This window comes from Rhagoletis pomonella, unplaced genomic scaffold, assembly GCF_013731165.1.
Source record: "Rhagoletis pomonella isolate Grant_MI unplaced genomic scaffold, Rhpom_1.0 Rhpom_scaffold_00004, whole genome shotgun sequence".
Taxonomy (NCBI): domain Eukaryota; kingdom Metazoa; phylum Arthropoda; class Insecta; order Diptera; family Tephritidae; genus Rhagoletis; species Rhagoletis pomonella.
This window is the reverse complement of record NW_023458558.1, coordinates 26,500,603-26,522,490: the sequence shown is the minus strand read 5'-3', so window position 1 is coordinate 26,522,490 and position 21,888 is coordinate 26,500,603. Positions and strand designations below refer to the sequence as shown.

General features: G+C 36.2%; 3 protein-coding genes across 4 annotated transcripts; 2 read left to right on the top strand and 1 right to left on the bottom strand.

Annotated features, from left to right (window-relative positions):
- The first annotated feature begins 424 nt into the window (after positions 1 to 424).
- LOC118737355 (uncharacterized protein F21D5.5) lies at positions 425 to 2,492 on the top strand. The gene is made up of 2 exons (XM_036467802.1): positions 425 to 1,882; positions 1,939 to 2,492. Exons 1-2 carry the CDS (start codon positions 611 to 613, stop codon positions 2,380 to 2,382), a joined length of 1,716 nt encoding a protein of 571 aa, XP_036323695.1. The 5' UTR covers positions 425 to 610; the 3' UTR covers positions 2,383 to 2,492.
- Positions 2,329 to 3,506, bottom strand: LOC118737354 (ADP-ribosylation factor-like protein 2). Its single transcript, XM_036467801.1, has 3 exons — positions 3,310 to 3,506; positions 2,891 to 3,245; positions 2,329 to 2,581 (listed from the first exon to the last, which is right to left on the bottom strand). Exons 1-3 carry the CDS (start codon positions 3,372 to 3,374, stop codon positions 2,447 to 2,449), a joined length of 555 nt encoding a protein of 184 aa, XP_036323694.1. The 5' UTR covers positions 3,375 to 3,506; the 3' UTR covers positions 2,329 to 2,446.
- A 2,808-nt stretch (positions 3,507 to 6,314) lies between these two features.
- On the top strand, positions 6,315 to 10,492 carry LOC118737352. Of its 2 annotated transcripts, none has more exons than XM_036467798.1 (2): positions 6,315 to 6,839; positions 8,239 to 10,492. In XM_036467798.1, the coding sequence occupies exon 2, from the start codon at positions 8,580 to 8,582 to the stop codon at positions 9,621 to 9,623; it is 1,044 nt and encodes a 347-aa protein (XP_036323691.1). In that variant the 5' UTR covers positions 6,315 to 6,839; positions 8,239 to 8,579; the 3' UTR covers positions 9,624 to 10,492. The 2 variants fall into 2 exon arrangements, with proteins under 2 accessions (XP_036323691.1, XP_036323690.1); XM_036467797.1 differs by having other exon boundaries at positions 8,200 to 10,492.
- Positions 10,493 to 21,888: the final 11,396 nt, after the last annotated feature.

Below are 21,888 nucleotides of genomic sequence, written 5' to 3'. Positions count from 1 at the left end.
TGATATGTAGTTTAAATAAATAATTTAATTTCATTTTTTCATTGTACCTAAATAATCATCGTGTCACGTCAAAGCTGACATAATAAACGCATTTCTCTTTTTAAAGTCGAGTTCATTTTTCACGTAAAATCATTGGCGCGTATTCATAGTCCACCCACTAAGTCGAAACTAATAAAGTTGCAACTTAAATTTAAGTACCAACTTAAAATTCACTTCTATTCATAGTCGCATTTCAGACTTCTACTAAGTAGTTTTAACTTAGTTTTACGATATTGCAAAACGAGTGTGAAAATGTATAATTTTTCTTTACGATATTTTGGAAAAATTACATTTTTATTAAATAATGTCTATGTATATATATAAAATCTGACTGATTCTGACTAGACCGGTCTCGAACAGGATCGCAACTTATTTAGAGGTTTTCGATTACCGTCTGCATTACCTTTTCCCACTGGGCACTTTCAACTTAACTCCGCAAAAACAATGAAACTGCCATCCTGATAAATTTTGTCTACTTTTCTATCGACTTTATATCGCATCTAGAAAAAATCTGTGCCCGCGCGACTAAACAGAGGTTTTGGGAATATCCTTGCATAAAACTAAATCCTGGATGAAATTTAGTTTCGCTGCCCCAGATCATTTAAATTTCTTTTTACGAACCGGCGACTTCAAGCAGCAGCTAACAAGGGTAATGTCAATTGTAAAAGCTTTCAACCAGTCAGTAAGCACTACGGCAGACTCAAAACATACAAATCGAGTTTGTTTGCTGCAACCCATGGAATCCGATTACAAGGCAATAGATTTAAGCTCTGGTAACAACGTGATAGGACGCACACGCGAAACTGGAATTAGAGATGTCCGTTGCTCCAAACGTCAGCTGGAGTTGGACGTTGACATAGAAAAGCCATGCGCAAAAATGCGAGTGATTGGTATAAATCCTTGTAGCGTTAATGGCTTGATGGTTATGCGAAATACAGAATGCAAACTGGAACATGGTGATATAATCGAACTCGTTTACGGCAAACATCAATTCGAGTTACAATTCAAACCGCCACCTTTAGCGGAATCAAAAACGAACCAGAAAAATGTGCAGAGGCTAGAAAGTACAGCAGATGAAATATCTTCGGTAAGTAAGAACTGTGTAAGCGGTTCTGGGCATTGGGAATCAATAGAAAATGGAGCCATGATGGTTTATACAGACGCAGGGGTCAAAGCAGCAAACAAAATTGCTGGCTATGATATTGACGGAACCATTATTACGACGAAATCGGGCAACGTTTTTCCAAAACATGCTGATGATTGGCAGATAATTTACCCTGAAGTGCGAAAAAAACTAAAATTATTGCATCAGAGTGGCTATAAAATTTGCTTTTTCACTAACCAAGGAGGTATTGCTAGCGGTAAAATAAAGTTGGATGACTTTAAACGCAAAATAAAAGAAGTACTTCAAAAATTAGACGTCCCGGTCCAGGTATTTATCGCTGTCGAAGAAGGCCTTTATAGAAAGCCCTTAACTGGAATGTGGCAGTACTTGGTGGAGCATCAAAATGAAAACGTAGAAATAGATTTGGCGAAAAGCTTTTATGTAGGTGACGCTGCCGGACGACCAGAAAGCGGTAGTGGCAAAAACAAACGTAAAAAAGACCATTCCTTGACAGATCGTCGATTCGCTGCTAACATAGGAGTTTCATTTTACACACCTGAGGAGCATTTTCTAGCTAAACCGACGGAGCAGTGGATTAAACCTGAATATGAACCGGCAGAGGTTGTAAATAATACACACATTCCACTATTAGAGCCAGAAAATGTAGAACTACCTAGTGACGAAACCGAAATGATCATCATGGTGGGATTGCCGGGCTCAGGTCAGTTTCAAAAAATTGTATTTGATCAAAAACTGTTTTCTTTTTTCTAAAAAACTATTTTTTTCCGTTTTAGGTAAAAGCTTTTTTTTGTCGCGAATATTTGGAGAAACATAATTACACTATAGCAAACGCAGACAAAGCTGGAAGTACTCAAACGTGCATTAAAATTTGTGAAAAGGCATTGGCTGATGGTAAATCGTGTGTTGTTGACAATACAAATGTCGACGTCGAATCGCGCAAGAAGTTTATAAAGCTTGCCCAGCAGTACAAAGTGCCGTGTCGATGCTTCGTTATGAATGTGCCCGTAGACCAAGTGAGACATAACATAAAATACAGACAATTGACAGATAAAAGTCATTCAAAGATAAATGAGATGGTCTTTAATATGATGAAGAAAAAGTATACAGATCCATCTAAAGACGAAGGTTTCTCACATACAGTCAAAGTGAATTTAAAGCCAAAATTTAAAAGTGCAGTTGAAGAGCAATTATATAAGTTATATTTGTTAGAAAAGTAAGTTCGATTTGAGAAAAATGCCTAGTAATACTAAGTATGAATGTTCCTTTATCAAAGTAAGAGTATTAATCCAAGGTAAATATGCGCTTTGCGATATCGTCAATTAGCCAATCCATAGCGCCTAGCAATTTTTCACCAGTTACGGCACTCACACCCACAACCAGCCAATGATGTGTAGTTATATCGTCTAGCTCGAGAATCTGAAACGAAGAAAAATATTGGACAGATGTATAAATGTATTCACATTCGTTGCGACATTTATATAAATATTGGGAGTGTCTACTTACACGCGACACGGTCACAATTACCGCATATTCACGGCAAAAATTAAAGATTATCCACGGTAAAAATCACCGTAAATCCATTGTAAAAATTACAGTAGATCCATTATCGTAAATTTTTACCGGGGATATACGGTAATTTTTACCTTGCATGTACGGTATTTTTTACCGTGGATATACGGTAATTTTACCGTGGCGCATGTGTGTAGACACTGCCATAAATATTACATCTTTGATATCATTTGCGCTGAGGGCACCAGGTAAGTCCTGTTTGTTCGCTAGTACTAGCAGTGTAGCGCCGGCAAGCCTTTCCTCTTGTAACAACACTCTAAGTTCTTGTTTACATGACTCAAGACGCATACGATCTGCACTGTCAACTACCCACACTAGCCCGTCAGTTGATTCAAAGTAGTTGCGCCAATAAGAACGTAGCGACTTCTGACCGCCTACATCCCACAGATTCAGCATATATCCATTGTGCTCTAGTGTTTTTATATTGAAACCCAATGTTGGCGAAATTGTGTCTATGGACTCGCCGTTAAATCTCTTTAATATTGTTGTTTTACCGGCATTATCTAGTCCGCTAAATAAAAATTGGTTAAGAAAAATCATAGATGACTCACTAAAGCGTATCACATTTTACATACAGCAGTAAAATTCGCATCTCCTTTTCTTTTTGACGCATTTTCTTTAAGACTGAAAGAAATCCCATGTTTGTTTTATTCCTTTTTAGTCTTCAGATAATTCACTTAAAATCAATTTTAATTCCCATATGCGCTAGGTGCGTTTTGTTTATTTCGCCAATGATAATTATTTTGTGATAGTGATGGAAAAATATCGATTAAAGGTTAACTAACATACCATAATGCCATAGCCATAGCCATAGGCTGCGTTTCTTTATACATTCCGGATAATCCCGTTTCACAGCCGGAATAAACAGAATGCTTTTGAAATATACGTTAACATATCATCAGGAACATGCTAAAAAATAAGTAAACGAAAAAGTTTATTCCAAACGTTCAGAATGAATATAGAAATTCAGCCATAACTAGGGCTGTTCGATATTTAAGAAAGTATCAATATAAATCGATTTAATTCGTTGCAGGTAAAATCGATATGGCGATATATCGGGCTGAACAATATCGATATCGGAAAAATCGATGTTGAAAATCCTACTCCCAATTGAATAGAATATTAGTCCCCTTTCAGACACGTCAAGTCTTGCTTTCAAGTCTGCTCGTTCGTAGGCGAAGGAGGTGAGAAGAGAGGGGAAGAGTACAGATACCTCCGTACCGTCAATTCGTTTCAAGTTTTTTTTGTCTCTTTTAATCTTTTTGTTGCTTCCCATTTAAAGAATCAAGAACTTGAATTTAATTAAAGTTGACGCGTGTGGAAGCAAATAGAAAACACACAAGAGACTGCGAAAAAAATTGCCTTCAAGACTTGACGTGTCTGAAAGAGGACTTAGACCTGCCTATCAACTCACCTAATTGTGTTATTTCCATCTTGTATATTTACTGAGGATTAAAACAGCATGCCGGCTGACTCAAGCGGGGTTTCAAACTTAAGAGCTAAATAAATCACACAAGTTGCTGATTAAATCAACTTCAGTATTTTCCTATACACTTTTTTGTAGATGAAAAACAAATTTCAACTTAAATATCGATTTTGAGGGTAAAGTATCGATGTTTACGATATATCGACCTTGGAATATCGATTCAAAAAACCGATTATCGTGCCACGAAATATCGATATTCAGAATAATCGATACGATATCGAACATTCTTCGACACGATATGTATTTGCATCTGTAAATGTGATTCTTTCGTTATTCGCATGGTAATTCGGTCTGAATTACCTACAAAATTTTTTATGACCAATTATGTAATTCGAAGCGTAATTGGATTGCGAATGACGAATGGTAGGGCGAGTTTACGTGCATTATAACCATTTGAATTCATTTCCCATACAATAGATAATTAAGTGAAAGTTCACTCCGTTCTGTTAATTCCATTATAACCCAAGCATAAGTCAAATCATCGATGTTTTGAAAAACATCGCAGATGTTTCTTTACTAATTTTTCATTACCGAAAAAAAGAACGCATTCCAGTTTTGGTTTAGTTCTGCACGAGAACAAAATTTAATGTCAAGAATATTCCTATAAAAGAACCAAACGGGAACAAAAGTGTTGAGAGCAGTTTAAACGGGAACAAAATGAGGACAAATGATTTGGGAAAGTTTTCGTAAAGAAGTCAATACAAAGAAAACTCTCGGGTACGTTCTCAAGAAGAACAGAATGAGAAGGAAACCTTTGGGAACGTTTAAGAACGAAAATATCGAGAACGTTTTCAAGGAAGATAAATTAAGAACAAAAGTCGGGAACGTTCTGCTAGAGAACAAAACGAGAGCAAAACTTTTGAGAACTTGACGTTAATAATAAGACGAGCGTCTGCATGTTATGATGAAAAGTCGCTACAGTGAGAAGTACAATTGTTAATTGTGAGCCAGAGGAAAGCCGGATATTTCAACTTCCAGATTGTTTATTTTTATGCGCAACTGTCCACTTACGGAACAATTTTTAATTTTCTGTACACGAAAAGTTCGTGTCTAAAGTCTTTCGTTTACTTTATTGGTATAAATATCTTTCAGTTCTTTTTTGATCAGTTTTACTATTCAAACATTTCAAACTAATGGGTCGCTACGGAAAACATTTTGCTCTCGCTTTCATTCTTAGCGGCTTCTTTACCAGTCAGAAAGTTACTCAGACTTTAGTTCCTAAAAAGACGAATGGTAAATTGCTTCCAGATATGTTGAATAAGGAAAATGTAGAGACGCTAGCGATTTTATTTACTTGTGGCGATGAAGATAGTTGATAGGGGTTCCAGACCTTGGAAATAGTATGGGGATTACTCAGGCAAAACCTTTATTATCATCAGTTGAGGAGTAAGCAGCAGCTGTGTATTTATATACCGTGGCAGTAAATACTGGTCGCCATAAGGCAATCTGCATTATGCTAGAGAAATTATTAGAGAAAACTCTTCTTTATTTATCATGTCGTCATGTCCATATTTTCGAAGTTTTTTAAAGAGAGTTTTCAATTGCAAAATGTACCTCAACCAGATATTTTTCTAAAATTCCAGAAAGGGTATTCTAACATAGACTGTTATAAATAGAAGATGCAATCTTTTTTTAAATAAAATAAGTATTTCAGAAAATATTTCAAATTTTCTTTTTGAAAAACTAAAAATTCCCCAACCCAGAGATGATTATAAAGAATATGCTGACAAGATATAATACTTCTACTCCCAAATAACTGTATTTTAGCCAAAACTAGCCAACATTTTCCAGGCATATGTAAAGTTAAGATTGAAGAAAAATCTAATAATTTATTCTGTAGGGCCTGGGATCGACTTTCCGACTAACATAAAAAACCAAAGAAAATAAAAAGAAAGCATGCAATGGCAAACCTCCGAGTGTGTTTCTGCCATTGAAAACCCGCTTCTCATAACAAATACAATCGCCGCTCAGGAGTCAGCGTAAAAAAAACTATTGATGCTGCACACGCGACGAAAGAAAAACAAAAACAGTCCTAATAACTAGCAGTTTTCCGGTTAAAGAAGATGGTGATGAAGAAGAAATTTTCGCTGTTTTATGGAAAAAATAAATTTTGAAAGATTTTTAGTTGTGACTGTCTTTGCATGTGAAAGCAACAACAAAGTCAGCTAGGAAGGATAGACGGTAGCGAGTTTGGTTGCAACTGTTGGCGAATCGATGATGGCTACAAAATTTTTTGTTAAGCGATCGAAATTCAATAATTGACCGCCATTTCCTTCATCGGCATTTCCTTCCGCTTTCGATAATCGTACTTCGAATTTCTTACAACAGTGTACCCATCCAAAAGTGAACAAGCACTTAAGGGTAAAAAATTACCCTAATGACGGCAGGCAGCAGCAGCCGGCGACTGGCCATTCATGAATGTATGACGCGCGCGCCTCAGTCGAATACGGACCGGTGTGCAAGAGCGACGTGTTTGAAAATGTGTCGGAGTGGTTTTAAAAGCGAGTGCGTTTATTACACAAATAGTTAGCTTGCCAACTAGTAAATTTACAATTGAAACATGTGTCTAAAAGGTGAAAGATGTGGTAAAATCTTAAAATAAGAGCAAATGCTTACGAGGTAAAAACTAATTTTTTAAAAGCAATATGTATTTATATACCAATGCGTGTCAAAGGGAAAAGTCGGTGAACAAGTGCAAGTGAAAATTCAAGCAAATATTAAATTTTCGTTACAAATAATGTGTCTTTGGTGAGAAACTTTAAAATGCCATTTCTTATGTGTGCAGTTAAGTAAATCTACATTATATGGACGTTAAATTTAAATTCCTCTTGGTGGGAATTATGGGCCATAAAATATGATGGAGCTCCGTGCTATGAACAGGCGATTTAAACTACAGATTTCAGTGACGAACTATGTTAGGCCGATGGTAGAAGAAAACCTGTAAAACCGCCTTGCCAGTCGCATATATATGTACGTATGAACATATGTATGTATGTATGTATGTATGTGCTTTTGTACATGCCTAGCGACTCAGTCCAGTCGGCATAAGCTAAATAAGCAAGCCACCGAGACAATCAAAGAATCTTAATAGGAGAAGCATCGCCGCGATATTGATGCAACTAACAATGAGAATTATGTGTACGTTAAATAGCGCTTTGTCGGCGAAAAATTGTTTGGAGTTAAGTCACTTCATGGCAATAGAAGAAGAAGAGCGTGTACGGGGCTGAAATTATCAGAGATAAAAAATGGATTTATATATAGTAAAAGTGCAGTCATACCGTAATATTATGCTGAATGTAAAATTGTTCGAGTGTTGAACGTTACAATTTTCCTAAATTGGGTAAAATATCTTTCAGTTCCGCAGCATCAGTTAAAATAAAAGACGAAAACAACATCAAATTTGTACTAATAATGCTTTATATAAAACAGTAACAACAATTCTGATTCCGGTGCAATAATAAGATACACAAAGAAAAGAAACTCCGCGGGCAAGTTGCCTATGGCCAAACGCAAGCTGTTTCGTTAACCCAGCGGGAAGACGAACGGCCGATTGAGCTGAACAACAAAGGCGCGCGTTGCCTGTGTCTGTGCTGAGGATTTATTATAGGAGTCTGTTCTGGAAGTTGTTTTTCCAGTTTTTGCGATTTAAATCACGTTGAGCATTAAAGTAGTATGAATGTGCCGGTGAGAAGATGAAGAAAATTTTTATATTCATAGCATATACATAGTACTTATCCATGTACATATGTATGTACATATATACACGCGTAAAAAAATACAATGCTCTTCTGGAGTAGCAAAGTTGAAGTAATATTGAGTGGGAGCAGCTTTTACAGTCTAATTGATAATGCAAAAATGTTTAAACAAAATTTTAACGGGAAAATAGAACGCAATCAATAGTAAATATTCAAGAGATATGTAAGTTTAATCAACAAAGTATGTAGTTAAATATAAATGGCATGAGCAATTAAATATGTAGGTATGTATATGTACGTGTGTTATCTAAATGTCTGTGAAGCGATTAGAATGAAGCAAGAATAAAGAAAATAAAGGTTGAGAAATTGTGAAAGTGTCTGTGCCAACAAAACCTCAGAGTGCCTCAGAGCGTAATCGAGTAGATAAAGAAAATCTACTCTCATCAATTCACACTGCCACATTCCTAAGCCAAATAGGAGAAAATTGCAATTTTGCATTGCGTAAAGTGTTTCAAATTGCATTGCAAGCATTAAAAAAAATACAAAAACCAAACAGCCGGCCTGCGATTCACTCATTTTGCCCGCGAATCACAAATACTTTCGTTTATAATCTCCACATTAAAATTTACCTACTCTTCCAATTCGAATACGCTGTGCGCCGAAGATGCCGTTCGTACAGCGCGTCGTTCAACCGACGCGGCTGGCGCTAGCTTCCACCTCCTGCGCTGATGAGCGCGCGCGAGCCACCAAATTCCACTGCACACCAGGCAAATGTAAAAACAACAACTGCATCAATAAACAAACTACACAAATACAACAAACACAACAATCGAATGGAGAACACGTGAGAGAGGAAGCTTGCATTGAGAGCGCTGGCGGTGATGGTGGTGGTGTAAATTCAAGGACAACAACCAGTGCCAAGGACACTGCACAGCAGCAGCAGCAGCAGCAGCAGCAGCAATCGAGGAGTCTTGTAGCAACACCTACCGCTAGTGTTAACCAAACGCCCACTACCACTATTACCAGAGCGATAATACATGTGTCACAACAAAACGGCGAAACAACGAACACGCTCGACTTCACTACAAAAACAACCGCCACGTCAGCACCAACTACGCCAATGCGTGACATTGTCGATTGCTCTAATCATCTTCATCATCATCATCATAATCAAGCAAATGGCTATACATGCAGTTTCAGTTATGCCACCGATACGGAAGAAGAAATCTCTGTGGCAACAACATCTACTCCAACAGCTGGACCGGTGCTTTCTTTGAAAAAGCTTAAGCATCATGTGGAGTTTTTGTCCACTGTTCCTTCACCGACACGCAGCGTCAGTGCTGGCGAAATGCACGGACCACAACAACAACAACAACATCAACAACGCCAATTGCAATTGCAGCGCCAACGTCAACAACAGCAGCGTACGCAATCGCCAACAGCCGCAAAAATTGTCTCCGGTCATGAATTTGAATCAATTAGTAATCTAACGCTGAGCAACGCTTTACGTCAATTGGCATCGCTGGTGCTATTAGCAAGCGATATATTCGATGAGCTGCAGAGCGAGCTGCTTTCGGTGGGCGAGCGGGCACGCAATGTACAAAGAAAAGTTTTAGCTGTGGAGCAGCGCGTCTCCGCCTACAATCCGAAGATGGTCACAGTTCGTAAGTGTCTAAACTATGCCATTTTTAATCACTTATTTATTTAATTGTTTTGTACTTAAAAAACACAATTTTAGCGCACGATTGGCTTTCTATTAGGGCTGGAAGTGCTTTTTTGAATAGCCGAATATCTGAATATAGATATGATTAAAAAAAAATCTTATCTCCGGATATTAACCTGATATTCGGATGAGAAAAATTAAAGCATATTAACCGGATAACCGGTTCAATAAATAGAACGGATATTAACGAACGAATATTCGAATACACGAATAGTCCCAGCCCTACTCGCTATACATATTATGTATTTACTTGTACCTATTTATTTAATGTAAATATTAGTAGTATAGTCTAGTTAGGAAAAAGTAGCTTTTTACTGTGAGGCTAACTACAAGGATCGAAAACATGATTTTGCTTATTTTAAGGGGTTGTGGAACCGTCGTCATCTTGAAAATAAGGTTAATCAACATATGTCCCCAATACACTGAAACACTCAATTTGGGACCACAACCAAAATTACACATCATCAACAGTTTTTTAAAGTAAGCTAAAATTTTATATTTTTTTTGTCTAAATAACAATTTTTACTTACATACAAACAGGCTCCTGTCTCTAGCAATTCATCAGCGCCCTCAATTTCCCTATGTCAGTGTACCTAGACAAGAGGGACGACCATTGAGCGCAGCTTCGTTTTGCATGCTTAACCAGCTCAGATTCGGTAAACGCAAGATGCTATTGCTGATAACGCCGCCAGGCTTTCGGAATGTATTGCTGTTAAAAAGCAAGTTAAAACTTCCGTTTGAGGCTGCACCGAGTTCCTCAGAGTAGACCGCAATCGAATTTGGACTAATCTCTGTATCAGCCACGCAGTCTCTTGGCCGTTCTTGCTCACTTCAGTTGAAGTTAACATTGGCTTTCATTCAGTCTGCCGTTCTTCCCAATTGCATTTTGGTAGTGGTTAACCCATGTCCGAAATGTCTAGTTTTCCAAAGACCTCTGAGGCTGACCACTGATTTCATAGCGCTTCTGCGTTCAGGATGATCGCGCGTCCGTCACTTCGGCGCCCACTGTCCCATTTTGAATGATTCTTAGAGTCTGATTATGTCAACTTAACGTAATTTAGAACTTACTTACTAAGTTACGTTAAGTTGCCATAATCAGACCTTAAGCACCGACTTATAGGGTAAGTTCATTGCCGTCAGTCGGAATTCCGGTTTGTATTTATACGCCAGACAATGAAGCCAGGGTGCCCTATGTTGGAATTGGTTTTATGAAAGCGGTATACATCTAAATCACAAGTTTAGGTTTTCGTCTCATTTTTTACTGAAGATTATCTTTCAAGTGTACTTAGTATGTTACCTTGTACATGGATTGGCGCTGGACATATATATACGGTGGTTTTTATTGTGGTATTTTTTACCTGTTTGTCTTGCCTGTGTTTACAGTTAGACCACTTCTCGTGGCCCAAGCATGTCACTTTGACAGGGTTCTTGTGTCCTCCTTGCTAACGTTTAAAAGGAACGATAACATCATCCGCGTATACCATAACTTTGACGATCCCCCTGTTGGGTCCCATGCCGTTTAGTGCTACTGAACATGAGCAGGAGTTTAGGACATACAACCCAGACGGCTCATCTTCACCACCATGAGACAAGGAAACTCCATCTCTCAGGCCTACGTTCACGTCATTGAATTATGTCTGCGTCAGTATGTAGAAATTAAGGCAACCAATAAATACATCTACATACACTCAGACAGAAGATCGCCGCTTCGCGCTCTTAAAGCGCACGAGGTCACCCCAAAGCCGGAGTGAGACTGTCTCTAGATTTTATCGCTTATCGCCTCCAGGAACCGGATATACCTCATATGGGTACCGGGACATAGTGCAGTCATGGGCAATGAAGTGGCAGATATTCTCGCCAGAAAAAAGGGCTGCACAGTACCCTTACCGGTCTGCCCAGGAGCTTAGTTAGACTACTGTATCTGGATGCAGAACGAAGCGCAACATTACTGGACAAATACGGAAGGTAACAGAGAGATCAAGTCCTTCATTCCGGATATATTAGCAGCGAGAATCGAAGAACTCCATTGTCATTGTGCCATTGTGAAACTCTCACCAGGACCAGACTTCGCTTCCTAGGATTACCGTACCTAGAAGCACACGACCTAAATGGTATTGAGCCAAAGACCTTGCGAGGCAATACGTGGATCAAAGATAACCTTAGTTAAATAGAGGTTTGTTACAGTAGATCGTACATATCTACATGCATATCTTCGTTTAAAGTACAACACCGTGTATCAACAAAATGCAAAACCGCGTAGGTTGCATAAATAATTTCCTAGAGAGTAAAAATACTCATATTTCGAAATGGTTCTCTTTTTTTACCTTCCTTTTATTAGCTTGGTATGTAACTATGTAATATTGATGCGCCTAATAGATGCTGCGATTTCTATTCTCAAGATACATACCTGATGACAGTACGAATGGCAATTATAATAGGGAGGTTTTAGTTCTTTAAACTATAATTTTATTTATAAAGCAATCGCATTTCTGGCAAGTATATTTCAGGACGAATGGATAAGGATTGGGCCAAGAGCTTGTTTGAGCAGATCCAATTTTTGGCAGCAAATGTCAGTTACGCGGTTTTGCAAAATGACGATACGCGTTTTTGTACTTTAAACGACGATATATACATTACGAAGGTTTAAATTTTCGCAAATTTTGACTCCGGAAAAGCTCACAATTTACTTATAAATAAATACTTACCATGTGAATATGTATTATAAATAAATATTTGTGTTTTAATTCTTGAATGTCTTTGGGCTTATTAATTAGGTCGTAGTATATACATATGTATATATGTACATATGTATGCATGCATAACGAAATTCTTCTTTTTCTTGCTTACTTCTTAAACAATAATTAACGAGAGTTATCGCTAACAAGTGCAAATGATAAAATCTTATCTCTTCCTAACAAAGCAATTTTACGAGCAACTTTTACACTTGTACTTGCGCGTATGTATGTATGTGCCCATAGAGTGACTCAAACAAGTGTTCACATGTTGGCGTTTTTGAACCGAATTCTCAGATAGGGTGTTTTTCAACCAAATTCTGGAATAGGTGTTGTGCAGAAGTTTTCTGAGATAGAGCGATCTTCTAATTAGGTGTCAATATGAAAAAGCCGTAAAAGTCGTCGGCAAACAAATTTTAAAAACAACGCGTTTTTTTTTTTAATTCTGAAAAAAAGCTTAGAAGTTTTGATGAAAATTAAGATTTCTAATTCTAATAAAATTACAAACAAATTTTAACTTGAAAAACATTGTGAATATTAAACATAAATTAGTATGTGTATCTACATCCGTATGTACATATGTAAATGTATATGTAGCATGTGCATATGTATGTTCGCATGTATATAATATAAACCCACATCTTATGTACTAAAGTCAGCGGTGAACTAACTAAATAAAACACAACCGGCCATTTTCAAATCTTATCGCTTTAAAGAGCACTCATCGACCCCTACTCCCGCCTCACAAAAATATCCGTACACTGATATTATGCAAGTATATTCAATTAAGTTTTTCCGTAACTAAATATGTATGTATGTAACACAAAAGTGCTCATAGTACCCACCACCTTCCTCAATAAGCACTCTCATGCTTCTTTGTTACCTCATTGAAGTGCGAATAACTTAATAACCAATGAAACCAGGCCAACAGTCAGCGACGGCAAACGGGTGTGATGTTGTGCTCGAGTTGTGTTGCAATTTTTGTTATTGTTCGCGCAAAGAGGCGAAAATTACAAATTAACACCTCCGCTAAATGGTTGCCTACAAAAAAAGTAGTACACACATAACTAAAAAGCGAAACACAAATAATATCGTGGAAAAATGGAAGAGAAAGAAAGAGCATAAAAAGTGCAAAAATTGCAAAAAAAAAAGAAATAGTAATAGTGGGCTGTGTGGAATTCGCACCAGTTGAATGCTGTAGCAAACGCAGCCGTATAAAAATCAGAGCTACCCATTTCACTTTAATTATTAAATTTAATTTGCGTCCATTTGTTGCTCATTATTTCACCAGTAAATGCCGAAGTCGACGCTGGAAGTTGTTGATAGTAACGGCACTGGTGTTAACTTTGGAAAAAATACTAAACACAGACGTTCATACATTCGTAAATACATATGTAAATGTAATGTTATATTATTGGGTGCATCAGAACCAAGGGACACCGCGACCTAGATGAGGGTTCCTTACCCGGTCGCCTAAGATGTTATTAGCCTCCTTTATAAGAGCTAAAAGTTTCTTGGTGGAAGAATTCCTGACGTTGAGGCTATCGACTGAGGAAGCACTGAAATATTGCTGCCCTAGTCTGGCTAATGCCGGGGACAATCACACATAATGTGCTCCGAAGACTCCTCGTCTTCAAGGCAAAAATTGAAATCCGTCTCGATGTAGAGACCAATCCTCAAGAGATTTATATATTTTCTAGCAAAAGGATAACCTAAAAGTCTGGCCTACCACTCCCCATGAGAGTAGCTAAGGGCCAAATAAGTCCACAAAACGGTTCCGGATCCACAATTACAGACGATGAGCCTGCCGTTGCCTTGCCCTTCGTTGGCGGCCTCGTTATATACAATTGCGCAGTGTCCTGGTAGCCAGCATAATAATACCGGCGAGAAAGTCATTCCGGTAGCACTTATCACTGTGGAAATACTCAGAAAATCACGCACCTCTATTCACTCGGCTACGGCGCACAGTGATGCCAAACTGCAATTTACTGTTCAAAATGGTACACAGCCTTCACGTTTAAATCGATTTGATTAACAAAAACTAGTTGAAAGCAATTATAAAGTTCCCCTGAAACGAAAAAAACTTGCAAAAAAGCAAAAGTTTAAATTCATAAAAAAAATTTAATTTTTTTTTTCAGAATTTTTAGAAAAATTTATTTTATTTTAGTGGGATAGAATGGAAGTTCCAAGTGGTTAGCGATTCGCGTTGATTTAATTTTTTTTTTGTTTGCTGACAATTCAAACACTTTTGTGGAACCCTATAAATGTTTTCAATTCGTTTTACTGTGTAACATTTATTTACAGGAACAGAAAAATCGATTTCCATTATAATGGCTCTTTCTATAAACTTTGTACTAAAAAATTTAATATAAACAATTAAAAATTCAAAATTTGGCCACGACAAATCTCTTTGGTTGAAAGAAGTTAATCAAATCGGTTGAACAATAAATCGCAGTTTGGCACCACTGTGAGGCAGCTGCTTAGGAATTAAGCTAACTTTAACCGCTTTCGATACTTCTTTTTTATCAGAAAGCTGGTAGTTTAGTCATGGGCTCATGAAGAAACTAATGCTAATCCTAAATTTTAATTTCTTGTATGTCCTTGTGTTCAAACAAAATCAACATAGCTCTCTACTTGTATCTCGCTGATGACTCAGCGACTCGCCTCGATTCGAATAAAATTTTTAAACATTTTATATTTCCCATTTGCTGTCTGATGTCTCAACTTTAAGCAGAATAAATGCACACATCAATACGTACACAGCTGCAATTGCAAAGTCAAAGATCCCAGCAAGCAGAGAAACGTAAGCTTTGCCGACAGTGGACGCATACATTTTTCGTATCCGGAAACTTGCAGAAAACTGCTAAATTTTCGTTCATATTCGTATTCTAAAAACATTTATGAGAAAAATTACAGAAAAACGGTCGAAAACGTATCCGTTTCACAATCATTTTCGCTACTTTTCTGTGCATAAATTTTTGCCGCACACTTTAGTGGAGAAACGGATCGTCAAAATCCGCATTTAATCTACTTTTCTTTCCTTTTTCGGATGGATTTTTGCTGGCTGGGGTATGCAAATACAAGCATACATACATATTTACTATGCATTTTATATTAACGTGCCATTTTTTCAGCATATTTCGTGGCATTCATGGCACTTTTCGCAAAAGTTTAGCGTTCATTGACAGTCGCCTGGTCGGCAAACTTCTGGCAAAAAAGTAAATTGTTAGCATTTTAAAAATTCTTATTTTGATCCTCAGCAATGAGTTCAGGTCTGTGCATAATAATAAAAATTGAAAACAATTATCTACATATATGTATGTACATATTCATTCATACATACAGTGGCGAACAAAAGTATTGGCAAAGAGAGTTTTTCGCAATATATGCAAAGTTTTTTTGCTATTTTTTTTATAAAAACATAGAAAATTCAATAAATAAGCATACTAATTTGCAACTTTCTACTCAGATTCTTTAGAAAAATTCTAAGTACGCAGTTTTATAGCCTGTTCAATTTGTTGTCACTGTAAGTACAAGAATGGCGAATAAAAAGAAAAAAACAGCTGAGTTGTATTTGAATTAAAACACCAAAAAGACTCAAAGGAGTAGTACTTTGAAAAACCAAAATTATTTTGACTAATTTTCTAAACGTGTTTTTTCTTTGTTGCTTCTGACCAAAATAAATTGCAAAATTATTGCACAAAATGTGTTTTTCAATTGAATTTTCGCTATAATTTGCAGTTTTGGCCTTATTTCGAATTTTCGCTACAATCAAATGAACATTTCTATGTTTAATCTACAATTGTATGGACGTATGTATGTACATATCTACAACTGTATATACGTATGTATATTTAATTATACTTAAGTATATACTTACATATGTATGTGAATTGATGTGAATATTTTGTATACATTTGCCGTAGGAAAAAAACTGTGTGCATTTCTGCTACAAATTTCACATATCTACCCAATTCATTTCTTTTGTAAGGTTAGTCCAAACAGCTGCCAATGGCAATACAAGTATGTATGTATGTATATATATGTGTAAGTATGTTAGCATGTTATTTACATTAGCAGGTAGCCAGGCCAACAGATGGCTCTTCTCCTTTAATGCTTTATCGTGTACCATTTTAATATTATGTGAGTTGCATGTTGCACGTGGCACGCTAATTTTCAGCTGTTATTTGAAAGAAACAATGCAATAAGAAATAACAAAAGCGAGTGCATAATATTAAACAGTTGGTGTTGTTCCTCTTGCAATTAAACACCCAATAAGTTAATTATTTACATTGAATGTTGCAACGTACAACTTGCAACAAATTTTGAAATGGTAGGAGGTATAATGCAAAAAATTTGCCTATGCGTGCTAAAAAAAGGAAGAGGCAAACGAAAAAAGGCAACCATAAAATTGAATAAGATCAACATCGATTATGAAAAAAATGATAAGGTTGATTGGTTTCGACCGGAAGTGGGTCAAACTCACCGGAATCCATATTTTCAAATCTACATGTTGCGGATAAAAATACATAACTTTTGTTTGAGACTTTTTTCTCGGAAGTGCCTTTTTTAGCTTCTAAATAAACGTTTAAGTTTAACTTGGCCTGCACTTCTAAAATGGAAGAAAATGTTTTTATTGGCAAACAAAAAAAAAAAATGAAAACCATGTCGGGGATGCTCTGTATTTTCGTCGTATTACCGACTTTCGGTTTCGATCGACGGTGTCTATTCGCCAAAAGATTGGTTTGATTAAAGCACATGTAGGAAACGGGGTTTTAGTGATATCTTCTCTACAGGGCCTCTGTGACCTCCGAAAAAATCTCGACAAGACCTAGATTTACTACGAATGAGTTTTAGTATGCCAATCGTTTCATGTGTGAGAAGTAATATTGCACAGTGAATGAATTTCAGCATAATTTTTTAACAGAAACTTAAACTTCAAGTCCGCATGAGTTATCGTCATCCTAGAGCAATAAAACTTTACATATTTGTTATTTATATATATACGTAGCACATAAATATGTAAGTATGCATGTGGGTATGTATATTCAGTACTACTAAATACTCGCAGTATTTCGATTATTTTTATTTTTATTTTTATTTTTATTTTACGAGCGTTTCCTTCAATTTTAATTTCAATTTTATTGTTTTCTGTGGATAAAAATGTTGATGTTAATGTCCCTCAGCGGTCACTTACAGGCAAACAAATACTACATATGCGTTTTGTAATTGTATTCGTGTATAATAATTTACAATTGTGCGCTGAACACAGCAAAATGCATCGAAGTGTGACAACCCGCTACCCGCAACTTACTGCCAACAGCCAATTTAACATGGACTTGTATGTACATACATACATACATACCAAACTACATGAACTACAAAGCCTTCCCAGAGACCAACAAATGTCTGCTATCTTTCCGACAACTGACTAGTTTAGGTTAACTACAAAGCAATTCGAATTCGTTGTTAATACGAATACTCAATTCTTTGTATAGTATTTAGTATTTGCAACGGTGTTGCGCCTTCTCGCACACGCAGTGAGTATTTGTTACGATTGAGTGAGTTTAGTTTTATATCAGGCGGTGGTACTTTTGTATGAGGGTATTTTAAGCGATATTTGTATGCATGCATATTTAGAATAGTATGTGTTGCTATGTCTGTGCAACATACAATAAAACTATTGCAGCAGCAATCATTTTAAAGGTTGCATGATAAAGTTGTCTATTCGACGGCCACACACAAAATGAATGGTTGCAGCTTTTGTTTTTGTGCTTTTGTTTTGCATTTTAAAAATGTTGTTAAACTGTAAAACGGTATAAATTTAATGAAAATTTTATGAACAAAAACTATAAAATAGCTAATCTGTTCACGACTGGCAGGCAGCATGACCTGACCTCAATGTTGCTTTGTGGCTCTGTCGGATTGAAAACTATTTTTTTACGCTCAGAATTTTTCTGCTTGATGAGCAATATTTGTGTATGTAAAACTAAGCCATTAATACATAGAGAAGTGTGTTTTGAATTAAAAACAAGTGAGAGCAGTGCTGTCTTCGAGCAGTGCCATGCCGAAGGCTTCATACCTTTCATGAACGTCAGAAAATTTTACTTTAACCGATTACTGCATTTGCAATTGGTAGTTTGGGGCTAATCAAAATTTTTATATCCACAGCATACATAGATAGAGGTGTTACATAAACTCTAAAAAATTGTTGTTTAAATTTGCGCATATTCAGATAGGTAACCAGTTCCTCTCTTAATTAATGCATATTTACACACCGTGTCAATTAAATTAAACACTGCGTGTTTACTTTTACTTATCATATGTGTGGCGTAGAACAGATTTTAGATTTGTTTGTTGAGTTCTAAACATTTATTGTTCACAATTTCTAGAGTAAATGTGAGCACTTAATGTTGATTATTAGCAAAAAATATATTTCTACTTTAAAATTTTTTACAATTTTTAACATTTTATGTGTATATAAATGTATATTTTTTAAACATCTCATGTTTAAAATGAAATCTTGAACATCTTGTGCGTATATTTACGCAGGTTCCGGATGAAAAATAAACACTTTTGAGCAGTAGTTTTACATGCACTTTTTAGAGTGTTCGTGTTTATATATGTGAAACATCATATCTAAAAAATCAATGGTGTGGAAGATATACCTTATAAAGCACCAATCTAAGTGATTTTCACTGTTGTGTGTGATCGGTATGTAAAGCGGTAGCACAACTTAATTGCTTAGCTGCCTAAATAAAGGAGTTATATCGCACAAACTTGTATTTGGACAATAAGTTGTATGAGAGCTATATGTAATAGTGACCAGATCTTTGTAATTTTCACTGTAAGTATTTTGTTATTAATGAGTGAAAATAGTGCGAAATTTCATGTTCCTAGCTGTATAAGTAGAGGAGTTATAACGAAAAATCTCATATATGAACAATCAGCTGTATGGAAGCTATGTATATGTTGTAGTTACCCGATCTTCTTCATTTTCATAGTGCAAAATTTCATGCTCCTAGCTATATAAATGGAGGAGTTATAAGTAAAAATCTTATATCTGAATAATCAGTTGTACGGGAGCGATAGCTTAAAAGAATTTTTTTAAAGAATTTTTGCAAGGCAATTTCGAAAACAAAATCAGTTTTTTACCGAAAAGTGGGGTTGGTTGCCTTTTTACATTTTTCGGTGACACCTACATTCGGAATTCTTTTTAACAGGTCGACTGGAATAATGAAAATACTTGCTTAGCAAACGTTTAATGATTTTTGGCTAGCTTTAATTTACTGACATTAGGGTGACTGGAACTGAGATCTGGTGGGTAAGTACTAGAACGGGCTTCTTATAATAGTCAACTAAAAACTGCAATAAAGCCAAAATAATAAACGTTGCTGCCACAGTGAGCGCCACAAAAAATTTCAAAATATCTGTGAAACAATACATAACTTGAAATATGAATATTTCTAATCTGGCGTTACGTGACACGCGTACGACAAAATGTTAAAAAAAAGATTGAAAATGTTAAAAAGGTTTTTTTTTGGATACAATTAAATTGCTCCTTATTCAGTAAAAAAATACAGCTCTTGGTAGTAGCGATTTAAAGATATCAGTAAAAATACGCGGAGGTTTAACGTTGCAAAAAAAAAACAGAAGTAGATTTCGACTTCGAATTCAAAATTGCAAAATCTGCGAATTGGGCAAGACTATTTGTATACAAGTTTTTGTAGTAATATTGGAAATGTTTAAGGCTAATTTTCTAAGTTTCTAAATGTAGAGATCTTTTCTGCTTTATGTTTTAACAGGAAGAAAACATGCATTTTATGTCGAATGTACTTTTTACCTTGACATCAGTGCCACCAGCGATTCCATTTTTTGTTTACCTACGTTTCAACTAAAAATGCCAAATGTGAAAGAAATTATGCACTATAAATACGGGTTTTCCAAATTTCTCGACCCTGGCGCCACCTATAGAGACAATTTTTGGCAAAAATGGTTTGATTGCATAACCAGTAGATATTAGCTCTGATCCAATACTTTTCGTGAAAAATCCTGTAAAACTGTCAAACAGCAAAATTACTCTCTGAAGTGAGAGTAAAAAGTGAGTAACAACAAAAAGTAAGGGAACAAAAAAAAACATTTTTCCTGTAAAAACGTCAACCAGTCATTGCTTGACACTTTTCTTGATTTTACCAGAAGAAAAAGTTCGGGTAAAATCTTGCAACTTCATTCTCTACACAACTCTCCAAAAGTCGCTCTCATTTACAGGATTTTGGAGGATTTCGGAGTACGGGAACATTTTTCCTGCAACGTCCTGCAAGTTCATGTAAAATCCTGTAAGTTCATTGAGTACTGGATCAGAGCTATTATATAAATAAGTTATATATAGGGCTTTTATTTTTTTTCTCGGTAGACTTTCCGCTGGAATCGCCCATATCTCAAAATATTATTCGAAAATTGCATTCAATTTGCTGTCTCGATTGCCAATTTGCTTTGAAATGACAACTGCAAGCAATCAAAAGTTCACTGTCGAGACGTTAAGTTACACTCAGTGGCGTATGGCGAACATTTTTTCTGGTACGGTCTGATATTGATGTTTTACTTTCCATGTTTATTTCAAATTTACTCCAGCCTCATTGGCATCATATTCCAAGAGCGTTGGAAAATGGCTTATGCTGTCAAATTAAAACACGAACGAAAATTTGGCAAGCACTGTGCGACGATATCAAAACATTGTGATGCGTCGTTTAAATATTGCTCTTGATATACATATGCATGTATGTACATATGTATAAGCTTGATTTTAACGACACTTCAAAACCGATTTGAAAAAAAAAAATTACACGCAGTATGGCAAAACAGTTTCACATCCAACAAGCAATAAATCAAACGGCGAGAAATTTGTGTCGCCTGAAAATTCATTACACTCACGCAATGACATATTCGATTTACAGCGAGTGCATACATAATCTATGTATATGTATGGACCAGGGCTGTTGCGAATATTCGCATTCGCAACCGCGCAGCTTCCGCATTAATTTTTACATTTGCATTCGCAATAATCAATGCGGAGCTTTTGTGAATGCGAATGTTGGGCAAGTGCACCGATAAAACGTAATATGGCAAACAAAAAGACAAATTGTAGCCAGTATTTTTGCCTGTGCTCGTGGGAGTATTTGTGTAACAAAACTGGCCGAATGTCATATTTATCAACTTTGATAAAATTGTTAAATTGTTGTCTTAAGCCATATAACCGAGCTATCAATGGGCACTCATACAAGTTCCCACTTCTACTTGACCTTTGACGTACGTCAAAGAGAACATAGTCCATTTTATAATTTCTTTTCTGTGCATTAAAAACCTGCAGTGGTGTTTTTTCTTTATTATGATTTTTTTTTACCAATCTTAAAAGAAAACTACTAGACACAAAATAAAGTGTGCACTGTCATGCTTAACCAAATTGCTTTTGATGTTACGTATATTCGTTTCAATAATTTCAAATGGGGCTCTTTGGGGGA

Excerpts from the sequence above, each read along its gene's own strand:
- LOC118737355 (XM_036467802.1), top strand. The coding sequence starts at position 611 with ATGAAATTTAGTTTCGCTGCCCCAGATCATTTAAATTTCTTTTTACGA. Across the intron at positions 1,883-1,938 it reads CAGGTCAGTTTCAAAAAATT|GTAAAAGCTTTTTTTTGTCG; the intron begins GTATTTGATCAA and ends TTTCCGTTTTAG.
- LOC118737354 (XM_036467801.1), bottom strand. The coding sequence starts at position 3,374 with ATGGGATTTCTTTCAGTCTTAAAGAAAATGCGTCAAAAAGAAAAGGAG. Across the intron at positions 3,246-3,309 it reads GAGATGCGAATTTTACTGCT|CGGACTAGATAATGCCGGTA; the intron begins GTATGTAAAATG and ends ATTTTTATTTAG. Across the intron at positions 2,582-2,890 it reads GCGCAAATGATATCAAAGAT|ATTCTCGAGCTAGACGATAT; the intron begins GTAATATTTATG and ends TCTTCGTTTCAG.
- LOC118737352 (XM_036467798.1), top strand. The coding sequence starts at position 8,580 with ATGCCGTTCGTACAGCGCGTCGTTCAACCGACGCGGCTGGCGCTAGCT.